Source organism: Macaca thibetana, chromosome 11 (genome assembly GCF_024542745.1).
Source record: "Macaca thibetana thibetana isolate TM-01 chromosome 11, ASM2454274v1, whole genome shotgun sequence".
NCBI lineage: Eukaryota > Metazoa > Chordata > Mammalia > Primates > Cercopithecidae > Macaca > Macaca thibetana.
Window position 1 is genome coordinate 77694942 of NC_065588.1, and position 15566 is coordinate 77710507.

The 15566-nt window shown below is 35.2% G+C and overlaps 1 protein-coding gene across 20 annotated transcripts in view; it reads right to left on the reverse strand.

Moving 5' to 3' along the window:
* The window catches only part of PPFIA2 (PTPRF interacting protein alpha 2), a 504804-nt gene that overhangs the window by 282249 nt on the left and 206989 nt on the right, over nucleotides 1–15566 (reverse strand). For 2 of the 20 annotated variants that reach the window (XM_050749227.1, XM_050749228.1), the window contains exon 2: nucleotides 3411–3500. The exons of the other annotated variants lie outside the window; for them this stretch is intronic. In XM_050749227.1, the coding sequence (XP_050605184.1) occupies nucleotides 3411–3413 (3 nt within the window). In that variant the 5' untranslated portion in view covers nucleotides 3414–3500. The remainder of the gene's footprint in view (nucleotides 1–3410; nucleotides 3501–15566) is intronic. 20 annotated transcript variants of the gene reach the window in all.

Below are 15566 nucleotides of genomic sequence, written 5' to 3' on the forward strand. Positions count from 1 at the left end.
AGCTCAGCTCCCAAAATCTTGCCAGTTGCCATGAGGTTAAGTAGTCCTTTCACTACCATCCTTGGATTTTGTGAGGCCCTTCAAAGTTTTACAATTTACTGTCTGTTCTTGATCTAGTTTACATGGGTTCCGTTGCTTGCAAACAAAAAGGCTCTGGGTAGAAAATGCAAAGAACCATTAATGATATAGATAAAATACTATACAGTTAGAAATTTCTTTTACTTTACCTACAAAAGAAAATTTTTTAGCTTCTCCTTGAATATTTTCAGTTACCAGACGCATAACTGTTTCTGATTACAATCTATCCCATTTGCAGAATTTTAGATATTCACAGCTAATTCTTTTTATTATGATTAAATTTATCCTGATTCCCATTTTATTTTTAAAGCAAGAGCTATGACTTTTGCTTGTCTCTTTGTTTTCCTCATGCCATAACCTCCTTCCCTTAAGCAGAGTGCCTAAAAATGTTTTTTAAATTATTATTTGCATTTCCCCCCTCAACATATTAACTGAAGCAGTTTTTTACTGATAGAATAAAATCCCCCTTATCTCAACCAAGAAGGCAACTCCATTTAACAAATATCATTTAATATATATATTTTTTGTTAGTAATGTGTTTCTCATGTATTTGGTTTTTGGCCAAAATGTAGCTGACAGTGCAACTTTGTATCATAATGTTGGTGAGGGGCACTTAACTTTCTGAGTAAAGTTTCAGAGCTCAGTTTCATATCCAGTGTTACCAACATCTTGGTAGAAGAAAGGGATTTAACAAAATGAAATGTTTAACCATGATGGAAAGGGCATTGGATAAAATGTTCAAAATGCATTTAGGTATTGAAGTAATGGTTACTTCAATAATGAATTGAATTATGGTTCAATTGATTATTAGGTATTGGTTCAATTCAATATTAGGTATTGAATAATGGTTACAAATGGCATCACAATGTTTTAATATAAAAGGATGACATCACAACAGTTTAGTATAAAAGGATATCCTATAAAGGTACTCACATTCTCCAAAGATTACGATTGTAGAATTTATCAAATTTATGCATATATTTTTAAATAGCTTGTATATTCAATTCCTTTCTTATCCTATTCTTTAGGCCTAGGTTATTTAAAAAAGCACAACCTAGAAGATCTCAAATTTATGCCAAATTAAGTGCTGGTAGATTATACTCAGTTACAGATTTTCTGCAGTAATTTTCCACAACTTCAAATTTTACACCTTTGAAAATGTGAATTTTGGAGGGCAGAAACTGAATTTGGGTGCAAAAATTGAATGAGAAATAGTTCTACAGTTATGAATATGTGAACAATGAATTAGAACTTATCAATGTTATACCAAAAATCCTCTTTGATTATAATGGTTTCTAAACTCACAAATCTATCTATCTATCTATCTATCTATCTATCTATCTATCTATCTATCTGTGATAATTTGTGAAATTATCAGGAAATATATATATATTTCCTGTCACTGTCCCATCCTAGTAAATTTGCACAATAATATCCTATTTGTCTTTAAATTATCACTCCCTTGCTAGGTTTTTTTTTAATCAAAATTAAAAAAAAAGAATGGGTAAAGAATATGTTATATATATATATCCAATAGAATATAATTTCGCCATAAAATCATGAAATCCTGTCATTTACAGCAACATGGATGAAAATGTAGGTCATTATGTTAAGTGAAATAAGCAAGGCACTCAAAGGCAAATATTGCATGTTCTCACTCATGTGTGTGAGCTAAAATTTTCCTCTCATGGAGGTTGAGAGTAGAATGGTAGTTACCCGAAGCTGGGAAGGGTGCATGTGTAAAAAGACGGAGATAAAGAGAGGTTGATTAATGGGTACAAATATAGAGGTAGGTAGAAAGAATAAGTTCTAAAAGTCCATAGCAGAGTAAGGAGACGATTACTGTAGTTAACAAAAATGTATCATATATTTCAAAATGTTAACTAGAAAAGAGGACTTAAAATGTTCCCACTACATAAAATCAAGAAATGCTCAAGGTGATGGATATCCTAAATGCCCTGATTTGATTATTACATGTTCCATGCATATAACAAAATATCACATGTACTCCATAAAGATGTACAAATATTATGTATCAGGAAAAATATTCTGAAACACTATTAATGCATTTTCTCTCTTGAAAATAATATTGGTGGCCGGGCGTGGTGGCTCACACCTGTAATCCCAGCACTTTGGGAGGCCGAGGCAGGCGGATCACGAGGTCAGGTGATCGCGACCATCCTGGCTAACACGGTGAAACCCCGTCTCTACTAAAAAAGACAAAAAAACTAGCCGGGCGAGGTGGCGGGCGCCTGTAGTCCCAGCTACTCGGGAGGCTGAGGCAGGAGAATGGCGTACACCCGGGAGGCGGAGCTTGCAGTGAGCTGAGATCGCGCCACTGCACTCTAGCATAGGCGACAGAGTGAGACTCCGTCTCAAAAAAAAAAAAAAAAAAAAAAAAAAAAAAAAAAAAAAAAAAAAGAATATTGGTTTCTTTTTACTTTTTATTCTTTTAAAAATTACTATGAGGGACCCTAAAGACTAATAATTTACTGTTAAACTTTGAGTTTCAAATTTAACTCAGAAATTCATAGCAAGGCACGCTTTCAAGAGGGAAAGAACTTTTCTAGAAACAACCCAAGTACACTTTATATACATCAAGAACCAAAGCTGAGAAGACAGTTCATGAAGTCAGAAGTGAGAGCAGATAAAATAACTGCTACCCAAGAACTGTTTCAGAAGTAGAGGAGAGAAGCAAGAAGATGAGAAAAAAGAGAGTAGAGATGATATGCAAATGGCATGCTCCCCACTCAGTACTGAAATTCTGGAGCGGGAGAAGATGGAGTAGTTTGAAAGATTCAGGTTGATTGGAGAAATGGATAATTAGGGGGAGGTCTCCTGCTTCCCTCAGTATAGTCCTGGCAAGTTCCAATGTCTTCAGAGAAGTTCCCATTTTAGCAGGTGCTATGGCCACCATGAAACAAGAAGGTTTCAAATATGTGAACAATAAATTTGAACTTATTGTTATAGTAAAGATCTTGGATCATCTTGGATCATCTTGCATTATAATGGTATATACATATATACGTCTCAATATAGCAAAATAGCCTATATTGGGTGAAAGTTTGCCTAGTTGAGTGGACATGAGAGCAGCCTCAGATGGTCTTGTACACTACAGCTTAGAGTATTAAATGTGTAATTGAAATTTTCAGGACAATGGATGGCAAAGAGTATGCACAAGAAGTTCTGAGAATGCTGGTGGACTTCAAGAGGACTGGATTCAGGAAAAGTGGGTTCCAGAGTCTGGGAACTCTTGATTATTGGCAAAGGCCAGATCTACAGTCACCAGGAGTGGATTTCAGACAACACTTGAAAGACAAGATGGTACCCACCATATCTCAGTGGACACTAGGTCATGATGCTCAATATCCTGAAAGGCAGAATCTCACTGTAGCAGGTGCCATGAGATCAGGTTGAGACACCTAAAATGAAGAACATCTAACTCAATAACATGAAAATGCATACATTTCTCTCTCCTTCTACATACTACCTTGGCAAGGAAGGAAAGAAAAAAATTCTTAAGTAAGACAGAACGACCCCCCAGCAAACACACACACACACACACACACACATACACATACACACACACAAACTAGTGAGAGTGTTTCAAACTAAAGGAGACTGAAATCTCTTTTATGACATGTGTTGCTTTATATGAGGAAATGAAAGTTCAGGAGCAAGAAGATATTCATCATAGAAAACAGGAAAATTTACAGGAATTTATTTTCTTTCATTTTTAGGAATTGTGTGAAAATTTCACTGGCTATAACTATAACTTGGCAAACTCCTTATCCATCCTGCCTTTGTTGTAACTGTGTATATATCTACCTTTTCTAAATAAAACCAGAATATAACACAAGGTAACATCTAGGAAGAAAGCATTAGCAATCTGTGCTATTAGCCACTTCATTAAATCAGACAGGTCATAAAAAACAAGCAAAGCCAGATTTTCAAATTTGTTCCTCAGATTCATTTTCACACATCATCATATCTAAGTCTTCAGTGAATATATGAGTGTTATAAATATAGGCAGCAACTCAGCCTGCAAAGAATACACTATGAGAATTAATTACCAACGCACTTAAAATTCATCAAAATCACAACAAAGCTGACAACTATTATTTACTTCCATATCAGATTAGTTGAAGATTAACATGAAACAAGATAAATGTATCATCTGTTCTGAACTATCTACACAGTAATCATCTCTGGCTCAGCGTAATTTCCAAATTTCATTCTAACATACTCATGAATACTTAATATTACATATAGCCTGTACTTTTATCTGAAACTTTTACGGTGCTTTACTATAAAAGTAATAGCTTTTAATTATATTTTCCAAACCACTCGAATGCCACACTAAGAAATTGCAACAACCTTACATTAGATACCAACAAGTATCTTTAGATACCGACAAATACATTAGATACCAACAAGTATTGTTTCCCCAAACATCTTTATTACAGAAAATTAAACAATTAAAACTTTTCCTTAAAGTTCTAAAATTTTAAATTTTATATTAAAAAAGATCAATTTATTCAATTTCCCACAGGGATACCAAAAAAAGTGAATGGCAAATTGACTACTGAAGATTACCCAATTAGTAATAAATTTATTGAGTTTATTGCAGATTATTCAATTAATATATGCATGTGTGCATATATATAAATATATGTAAATACATATATACATAAATATATGTATATACATAAATACATATAAACATAAATAGATATATACATAAATATATAAACATAAATACATATGTAAATATATAAGCATAAATACATATATACATAATATATGAATATTTCATATATTTCATATACAAAAATATATTCACATATTTATGTATATATGTATATATGTATATACAAATATATATACATGTGATATTTTGTTACATTCATGGAATATGTAATAATCCAATCATGTATATATGTATAAATGTATATACATATATATATACACACACGTGATATTTTGTAACATGCATGGAACATGTAATAAATCAGGGCATTTAGGATATCCATCACCTTGAACATTTCTCGATTCTATGTAGTAGGAACATTTTAAGTCCTCTCTTCTAGTTGTTAACATTTTGAAATCTATGATATGCATATATACATAAATATATATACATAAATATATTATGTATCATATATGTATATATACAAACATATATACAAATATACGTACATAAATATACATATATATAGTTTTGAAGAAAAATAGAAAATAACTTCACCATTAGAAGATTCTCTCTGAAATGTGGTAAGGAGAAGAGGAAATGAATTTTTTCTTTTTTTTTAGGTTAACATGACATAGCTAGAAAAACACGCTATATTTCAAATATACCAGTTAAGACTGATGGGAAAGTAAACATTCTTTAAAATTCATGATAAGTTCTCCACCAGTTACTGACAGCTTTATAGTTTTACATGAGTAAATATTGATTTATTAAGTATATACTCTTTATAGAATACAATATAGCCCTAAAATCTGAGTGGGAAGCAGAAGGAGAAAGAATTTCAAAAGAAATGAAAAATAAGCATCTTCCAATGAAGCACTTAAATATATATGATGTTGTAGGCAAAATGAAAAATTTAATCTGGAACATTTGTAGAGAAACCAGCAACAGAAGATAATTCCTTGATGTGTTTAAAGTGTAAAAAAAAATCTGCTAGGACAATTATGTAGTATATGAATTTCAGTATTTAAACATTTGACTTTTCCCGTTATCTCACAAATCCTCCCCACTGGCAATGGAGACACCATATCCTTATTCCAACACTTACAAGTAAAAAAGAGAGAGAAATACAAGAAGAGAAAGAGGTAAGGGAGAAGTGAACAAAATGAAAGTATGGCCCTAATTACAATCAAAGGCATCAAAAAATACAGAACTGAAAAATCAATTATTCCTTACTGTGTGCCTTTGCCATGCAATGCCAAATAAAAGAACTGAGTGTACTTGGATTCCCTCTTGCCCCTCACACCAATGTTTTGTGGACCACCTACTTGTCTAACCTGATACCTGAGATGCCTCCCTTATAACTCTTGGTAAAGTTAGATGTTCTCTGTAGACCACGTATTCTAATGTCAACATGCCTCAACTAGAGTGCATATCAAGACATATTTTAAGAATCCCTTCTTCCTATTAGACTGTTCATGAGTCCTTTCTTTTACCAATTTTTCCAGGGCCTGTCACCATGCCTGGCCTGCCCCATGTCTGACCTCTGCAAATGTTGAATCAGAACAAAAGATGAACTCTAAGGGAGAAGAGAACTGGCTGGCTATAAGGGATCTCAAGATGTAACATTTTCTTACTGAATCTTCCCTAGATCGGTGCCTTCCCTGCAATCTTTTGGGGTTAAATATTTGATTTTGCTCTGGACACTAACAGTGGATCAATTTCTCAAACTTAGACTCACATTATCCATGTTTGTAATCTGATGATAAGCAAAATCCCACGAAATGAATAGCAGGCTTCATAGTATAGTAGGTAGGAGCACAAATCTTGAATTGAATTGAATCAAATGTTACCCCAACTAGGTTGTAGTGTTAGAAATTTATTATATTCCAATGAACTTGTTTCCTCCCTTGCAAAATAAGCATAAAAATAATCACCTTAATAGTTGGTTGTGAACATTAAAAATGATACGGTGTGGTGAATACATAGCACAATTACTGCATATTCACAATAAAGAACAAATGTTGATATTTTCATGACAATATTAAAGAAAAGAAGTTGTAGATCTTGATAATCAATCTATTCCTCCATTACATGCATGTTTATGGGTGTCAGACACTATTCTTAATACATGGATATATTATTGTACAAAACATAATGGAGTTTAGGTTCTAGTGCAGATAGAGATAAACAATAAAAATATACAATAAATATGTTTTATGTAACAGAGAGAAGATATATGCTTTGGAAAATATAATAGAGGATGTTCAGGAAGATTGGAAATGCTGAGGATGAGGGAAGGGGGATTGCCATTTTAAGTTGGGAAGTCCCAGTAGATATCATAGAGAAGACGCTATTTCAACAAAGACTTGAAAGAAGCGAGCATGTGGCTATCAGGAGTAAAAATATTTTATCATAGAAAACAGCAAATACAAGGGCCCTAAGGTATAATGTATTGTCTGTTTTGTGGAACAGAATGGAGACTGGTGCAGATAACGTGGAGTGAACTACGGAAAAGATAGTATGAGGTGAAGTCAGAGCATGAGCCATGTCCATGGGTCATTCTAAGAATGTTGGCTTCTATTTGGAGTAAGACAGGTAGTCTGGAGGGTTTTGAGGGCAATAATAACAAAAGTTAAGGTTTAGCATCACTTTGGCTGCTGCGTGGAGAACAGACCATAGAAGGACCAGGGTAGAATCACGGTTTAGGAAATGTAGTTAGAGGACTGTTGTAATAATCCAGATGAAAGATGATGCTCATACCAGGGTGGCAACAATAGAGGTGGCGAAATGTGGTCAGATTTCTGCATGGGTTGAATTGTGTGAAACAGAGAACTCAAGGATGATTTCAAGATTTTATACTAATCCATTGGAATTGAATTGTCATCAGTTAAGATGAGGAAGACTCTGCGGGGAGCAGTTTAGAGATGAAGTCCAAGAGTTCTACTTTAAGACATGTCAAGTGAGATGCCTATCAGAAATAGAAATGGAGAGGTTGAGTAGACATTTGCATATATATGTCTGAAGGTCAGGGGAGAAATCTGGGCAGGAAATACACATTTGAGAGCCTTGGCCTACAAAATGATATTTAAAGTCATGAGGTTGGGTGGCATTTGATGAGATCACCAAATAACCAAGGTCTGCCTTTGCAGTATTCCAGTCTTAGAATGTCTGGAGAGGAAAAGAAACCAGCAATGAAATTTGAGATGAAACAATTGATGTAGGAGAAAAACTTGATGTGGTTTTCCCACAATTAGCATCAATAGCATCATAAGAGACTTTGCTAGAGATGCAATCCTCTTACCCCACCCATGCCATAATGAATCAGTGGGGCCCAGCAATTTGTGTTTTAATAACTTCCAGGTGATTCTTATGCATGCTAAAGTTTAAGAACCACTGCTGTAGAGGGGCAGTAGAATTTGGGGTAAAAATGTAAGAACTTTCATTAATCTCCTTAAATGTTAATACAGTGTCACTGAACCTCTTTGAGGAATCACTCTACTAGATACAGAACTAAGTAGTCACTTATTGAGCTCAAACTCAAGCACTCCACATTTAGATGCTACCACACTTAGATTAATGTTTTTACACACTCTCCATTTCTTATTTTCTCATTTTCCATTGCTGTTAGGCGTGATTGCTTAGAATAAGTTTTATTACCTCAATTTGATTTCACTAACTTCAATTTCTTTCCATTAAATCTGATTAAAGAAACTCAAATTTAACTAAAGTTTCAAACATCCAGGGATAATTAGCATTCCAGAAGAGGGGTTTGTTTATCCGCATGAATTCCCACAATGTGGAAAAACAGAGGTGGGGGGGGGAGAGAGAGAGAGAGAGAGAAAGAGAGAGACCAAGAGATATTTGTGTTTATAGCCTATTTCAGGCAGATTCTACACTTCTCACCAACCAACTCCTGTTCTCTTGCCCTATCAAAGCAAACAAAACCAAAATAAAATGACAGTTAACAAGGGAATAAAAACACCAAGCCAGGGAATAAAGAAATAAACCTTTTGAAGTCTTCTTTAATATTTAAGTAGAAACATTTACCATAAGACTTAGCAATTAAGAATGAAAAGAACTATGTTGATATCAATTCAACAAATGATTTGGGGAAAGTGATTTCACCTCTCGGAGTTTCTGCGTGTTTAAACATACAAATGTGTACAGAAAGTAAATATTCCCTGTAAACTCACTACAAAGTCTGGGCTTGGTCTCTTTTATGGGAAAATGCTTTGTCAGCTGAAGAACTAAGCAGAGATTAAACTATGCATCTTTTATTAAAGAAAGAAACTTTAGGACACGGAGAATTTATCAATTTTAAATTTTAAATAAATATAACTCTTCAACCAGGAGTTTAAAAAATATTTCAAGGGAAGATTGTATATATATATATAGCCTTTAATAATACATTGTTGGTATTGTTTTATTGATACAAATGGAATATTCAAAACACAAATTCATATATTTAAATAATTAATTGTCCATACTCAAATATTGTTGCAGTTTAGAATTCTAAGCTATTTTGGCCTATTTAAATGAAAATAACATATAGAAGAGTATGAAATAGAATGACATACCCTATATCTATCATTAAGATTTAAGAAGTATTTTCGTACTGCTATAGTATATTTAGATCTCTCTTTAGGAAAACAAATATGTCACAAAAACAATTAAAGTTGGTGCCTCCTCATTCATCTTTATCTCTTTCCCCAGGGGTGCCTGCTATCCTGAAACTAGAATCTATTATTCCCGTACAAATTCTTGCACATTATATACATAGGTATATACTCATAAACAACACATATTATCATTGTGTTTAAACATTTGTATAAACAACTTACTTTTTAAACGTAACATTAAGTTTTAAAATTTATCAGTGTTGATACATGTTGTTAAATAGTCTTCTATTATAAGAATGAAACTATTTAGGCTCCTACATAGAATCAGTTAGGCTGTTTCCACATTTTTCCCCATATTACAAACAGTTCATTGGCAGGCATTTTCTTTTTTAATGAGTGCTATTCAAATGAATTCAGCTGTGGGAAATTGCTCGTGGCACATTCACATCTGACAATTCTGTTCATGGGATCCTCCTCAACAGCTGTCCCTACTAATGTAAGATAATTTTATGTAAAATTAATGTTTCCATAGGAAGGCCTCATGAGAGGAGTTGTCTTCTGTGGTAGAAGTCAAGAACCAAAGGAAAATCATAAACTCTAAGAAGAAATATGTAACAAAGTAAATCAGTTTTGGTGACTTCCCAGGTCATTTTACAGTTTCTATGCCAATTTGGAAAAGGCATTCTCTTCTTTTGTTGAAAAAAAAAAAAAAAAAATAAAAAAACACTTGTGAAAAAATTGTTACTGCTCAACAAATAGTTGTCTTTCATTATATGAATTAGACAAATTATGTCTTTAAAGCAATAAAAAAAACCCTGCTAATAGTTTCTTGAATATTTGGCATTTTTGTGATCAGACTGCTGGACTAAAAAGACTTTTATTTCTTGAGTTGTCTTGCTCAGGAGTTGACTTATTCCAGGCTACAAGTGAACAATTCTGAAACCTTTATACATGTGTAATGGAATTGGACAATTAAGTAAATGGTGACAGATTCTGGGAGCCAGGCTTCTCATATTGGAGTTGGAAGTTATAGATAAGCAAGCTTTGAAGACTAGAATGATTGGTATATTACTGGATTAGGGTTAGAAACATCAGGATGAACTCATGTTCAGTTTAATATAGATGTAGATGGATACAGCAGTGGGCTGACTGGTGACTTCCAAAAAAAAAAATGTATCTATTGTAATCCCTGGAACTTATGAACATTACCTTAAATGGCAAAATATGTGATTTAACTAAGAATCTTGAGAAGAGTTTATTCTGGTTTACTTGGGTGGGACTTACACGCACACACATGTATCCTTTAAGACAGGGCAAGAGAGAGCTTTCGGACAGATGAGCAGGCAATGCGACCATGCAAGCTGAGATTGGGGTGAGTGCAGATACCATGGAATGCCTAAAGCCACAGGAGGCTGCAAGAGACAAGGACTGCATTCTCCCCTAGGAGCCTTGGGAAAGGAGCATGGCTCTGCCAGCACCTCACTTTGGGACTTCTGGCTTCCAGTCTGTGACGGAATAAATTTATATTGTTTCAAGCCACTGATTTTGTGGTAATTTGTCCCCACAGACAAGGGACACAGGAAACAAACACAAATAGATACATAGAAGTTTTTATAAATATGTGCATATACAGTGGTTAGAATACACATATGTTTACTTTGCTCCATCTGCTGAGTGATGCTAGAAGTAATGGGACCCCAGTAACAAAGATAATGCTGACTAAAATAACCTTAAAGTTTCCCTCAGCTGGACTAAATTTTAACAGACTTCTTCCTGACTCTAGGCCCCTGACTTCTTTTCTAAAGCTTTTACCTTAGAAAATTTGTGAATATAAATATTTCTATGTTCCTTTGAGATATAAATTTTTAAACAGCCTCTAGCCAGCTTTATAGCCAGGAAAGTCTTTTTCAGGAATCTGGAAGCCATTCCTTTGCAATGTAATCATAAATTAGTTTCCTCATCTCCCAGGCTCTGGGAGGATGAGCCCCTAACTTCCTGGGGCATGATGGTTCAAGCAATAAAACTACCTCCAGTCATGAAGATCAGAGAAAGTTGGCTTTTCCACTGGGTAAGGAAAATTAGAAAACCAAAGTGACTTAGGATTCCCTCATCCCAGCTCTTAAAATTTCTTCTGCCATTTGTTTTAAGGAGAATTGAGCTCAGATTAACTTGTGGCCTCTCTCCATGTCTGCAGTGGCCTTGAATGAATCTTCCTTTTACTGCTTTTACTGTTTAAATTTGCCAGGTGCAGTTTTGGCTTTGACAACACCTAGAGCCTAACTGTTGGTTTCTAACACCATTCTCCAATAAAAGAAATTAAAGATCCATGGAGAAATAGCTGATTCTAAGAGTGGGGTGGGAAATATACAAGACAAGCCTGGAACATTTTGTAGTGCCAGAAGTGATAAAAATAAGAGCAACATAGCAATAAATAAACCATACACCAACACACACATCAACACACACACAAAATGATGGGGTCTACGGAAAGGGCAACAGCTAATAGAGCTCCTAATGACCAAAGTGTGCACAATTTGAGCAACAAAATAAGGCAGAAATAAAGTATGTGGTATCCTGGAAGAGATCTTGGAACACAAAAAGGACGTTAGAAAAGAGCCAAAGAGATATGAATAAAGCTTAGACTTTAATTAATAATAATATATCAACATTGCTTCATCAGTTCTGACAAATGTACCATACTAATGTAAGATGTTAATAACAAGGGAGACTTGGTGTGGGTGTATGCTTTCTGTGCGATCTTCACAATTTTTCTGTAACTCTAAAAGTATTCTTATAAAAGCTTATTAAAAAGAGATCTTTATTTTTGAGTTGATTTTCTCAGCAGATAAAGAAATAAGATCCAGGTTTCCTACAAGAATGTTCATTCTCTTCCCTAGAACTGATGGGTATAATCCCCAAGATGAGAATGTGCTCATGCAGCATGGTCTTAATGACGTGATAGTGTACCTCATGCCCAGTCTCCAGAGCAGTTTTTATGCAAATGACTTTTGCCATCAGGATGAAGAGGAGCTGTTCTAGCTAATGGGGCAGCCCCACATGCTTCCAGCATAGCTTTTGGATGTCTCTTTGAACATTCACTTTGTTTATAATTATCTGACTGTACCTAATTTGATTCTACATGAAAATTTATACAATTATGTAATTATTCCATTTTAATGTAAGACTGAAACAGACTGTAACCACTATTCTTGAGATTCCACAGAGAACTGCATGCTTTTGCTATTAAAAGACCACTGTTGAAGTATTTGCATATTATCTCTTAGGAATTGATGAAATATGGAGGTTTCAAGCATTTCTCAGCACACAATCATTCACAACAACCTTCTAGGTGCTTCTTTTCCATCTTTTCCTATACAAGGTACTTCCAAATCACCGTCATCACTACTGAAGAGTTCAAAGTACTGAGCTCAAAAGCAATCAGAACCTATAAGGTAGCATAATTCATAGTACAAAGTTTGGGTTAAATGCTTAAAGTATAGCAAACTATAAATCATATAACACCAAATAGAATATTATTGTTTCAATGAGGTAATGACTCATCAACTAAAACCACCTAAGATAGAACTTTTTGGTATTTGCTTTCTACTGGTACAACACTTTCATTCTTAATGTTTCTTACAGCTTCACAGGTTTTAGAAAGAAAAATATACATTTTCAGCCTTCCACAATAATCAACACTTTCAAAAACTGAGATATACATATGCATGCTACACTAACATATAATACACAAGCATTTGGTTATATATGAACTCTCAACACAACTTTTCACTATTCCCTTTCCACAAGTGTTAACAGGATGCACTTTCTTTAAATATAAAGTGAAGAAAAATCAGAAATTCTGCAACCAATATTTTCCTTCAATTTTTGACTTTATTGTCTTCTGATACCACCATACCCTGACAGTTCTTATTCTCAGGTCAGAGTTTCACCTGGGCCTCCACTAAGCAGTAAGATGATTATTCCACGTGCTAGAGTACAGTGGAGGATAAGATGAGGGTACCGCATGTCTAAAAATAATGTTGCTGCTATACTGCTGCCAAACAAATACCCAAAATTCCTCCAGTTCCCATGCCAGTCCAGAATCCTGGTCCAGAATTTTCAAATCCTTGTCCTGCAAAAGGACAGTCAAAAACAGACGTTGCATCATGGCTGGAATTCTGCAGTCCTTTGAATGCAGAATAAAGACTGGGATTGGGGGTCCTGCTCAGTTGGTGAATTTCTGACAACAGTGGGAAATGCCCAATACTCAGAATATGGTGGCAGAGAATACTGACCATTGCTAAAGAACAGTTTATAAACTACAAAGTAGCAGCACCACAATGGTAATCAATCCATTGATGCCACAGGAATCTGCGGAGTACCACTAATAAAAATTATCTGAGAGGCCAGGCACCATGGCTCATGCCTGTAATCCCAGAACTGCGGGAGGCCGAGGCAGGCGGATCACCTTAGGTCAGAAGTTCGAGACCAGCGTGGTCAACATGGTGACACCTGTCTCTACTAAAAATACAAAAATTAGCTGGAGGTGGTGGCATGTGCCTGTAATCCCAGCTACTCAGGAGGTCGAGGCAGGAAAATCACTTGAACCTGGGAGGCGGAGGTTGCAGTGAGTTGAGATCAAGCCACTGCACTGCAGCCTGGGCAACAGAGTGAGACTGTGTCTAAAAAAAAAAAAAAAAAAAAAAAATCATCCAAGAAAGAGGTAAAGCCGTGGTATTTTTCAGACTCTAAATTTCTTCAGGCCAAATTCCAAGACCATACAACCTAAGTTATGTTCCAAGTCACAGGAACCTCTTTGTTCACACGGGTCTTCAGGAGATCCATAGCGTTCACAGCTCACCACCATTTTCCAAATTTGTGTGCAATATCTAACTCACTCTCACATTCCCACAGGGTCTTTCCAGTCCAGTGTGGAGCTTGTAATTACTAGAGGCAAATGCAGGCTGTGGTAATGCATCCTGCTGTGCAGTTATGCCAGGAGCTCCAGTAAAAGGAAAGTCACTTCTACACTGTTTTAACATACATGAATTTCCCCACCATAGAATTACCATGTACCTCAAGGATAAATCTATTTTATTTAAAAACATTTCAGAAAGTCCCACTATCAATTGCCCAATTTGTCGATATAATATACCTCATCTATCACACCCACAGAGATCTTAGGTATAAGTAAAAGCATCTAATGAATTCACTATGCTTGGTCATGTCTGAACATTTATATATTAAAATACATGCTATTTATGCTATTTATTACGCATTTACTTTTTCTTACACTTTTTTTTTCTTACATTTCAGAGAGACTGGACTTTTAAAAAATATTTCCTTAGATGGATCATGTTTTGTATTCATTTAGATTTAGGAAGTAAACGAGCATTGGCTTAGAAAGCAATGCATTTATGGTAAGTCGTAGTAGTTGGGCCCAGAAAGTGTGAGGACCACTGGTCCAGAGAACTTCTGATTTTCTGCCTGTTTTCTTCTCTAACAGGGAAAGAGTTAGCAGGATATCACTTCTCAGTTCCTAATCATGCCCTAAGACTGGCAATGAGAAGAGTGGCAGATGCTGGACGTGGGTGTACTGGAAGGGAAAAGAAAATAATATTTTGCAGTACCTAGATTTTGGTGTTGGCAAGAAAATTATTTGCCCGTGACAAACTGCATTTATCTTTTATGGAAACTGTGCTCACTTTATGAATTACACTCACTTTAAATTAACTAGAAACCAAAGTTATATTGTGTAAGTTTCAACTGAATTCCAATTTTATTACCCCAAACCCCTATTAATTAATTATACATTTTAGATAATATTGAATTTAATCTCAATTTCTCAATCTAAAACAAAATTCAGCACACTTCACTGTAGGGTAACAAATGTTAACTTATTGACTAACTTTTTCTCTCTTTCTCTCTCCCTTCCCTCCCTCCCTCCCTCCCTTCCTTTCTTCCTTTCTTACTCCCTCCCTCCCTTTCTTCCTTCCTTTCTTCCTTCCTCCCTTCCTTCTTTCCTTCCTCTTCCTTCCCTCCTTCCTTCTCTGTTTTTGAGACGGAGTTTTGCTCTTGTTGCCCAGGCTGGAGTGCAATGGCGTGATCTCCGCTCATTGCAACCTCTGCCTCCCTGTTCAAGCGATTCTCCTGCCTCAGGCTCCCGAGTAGCTGGG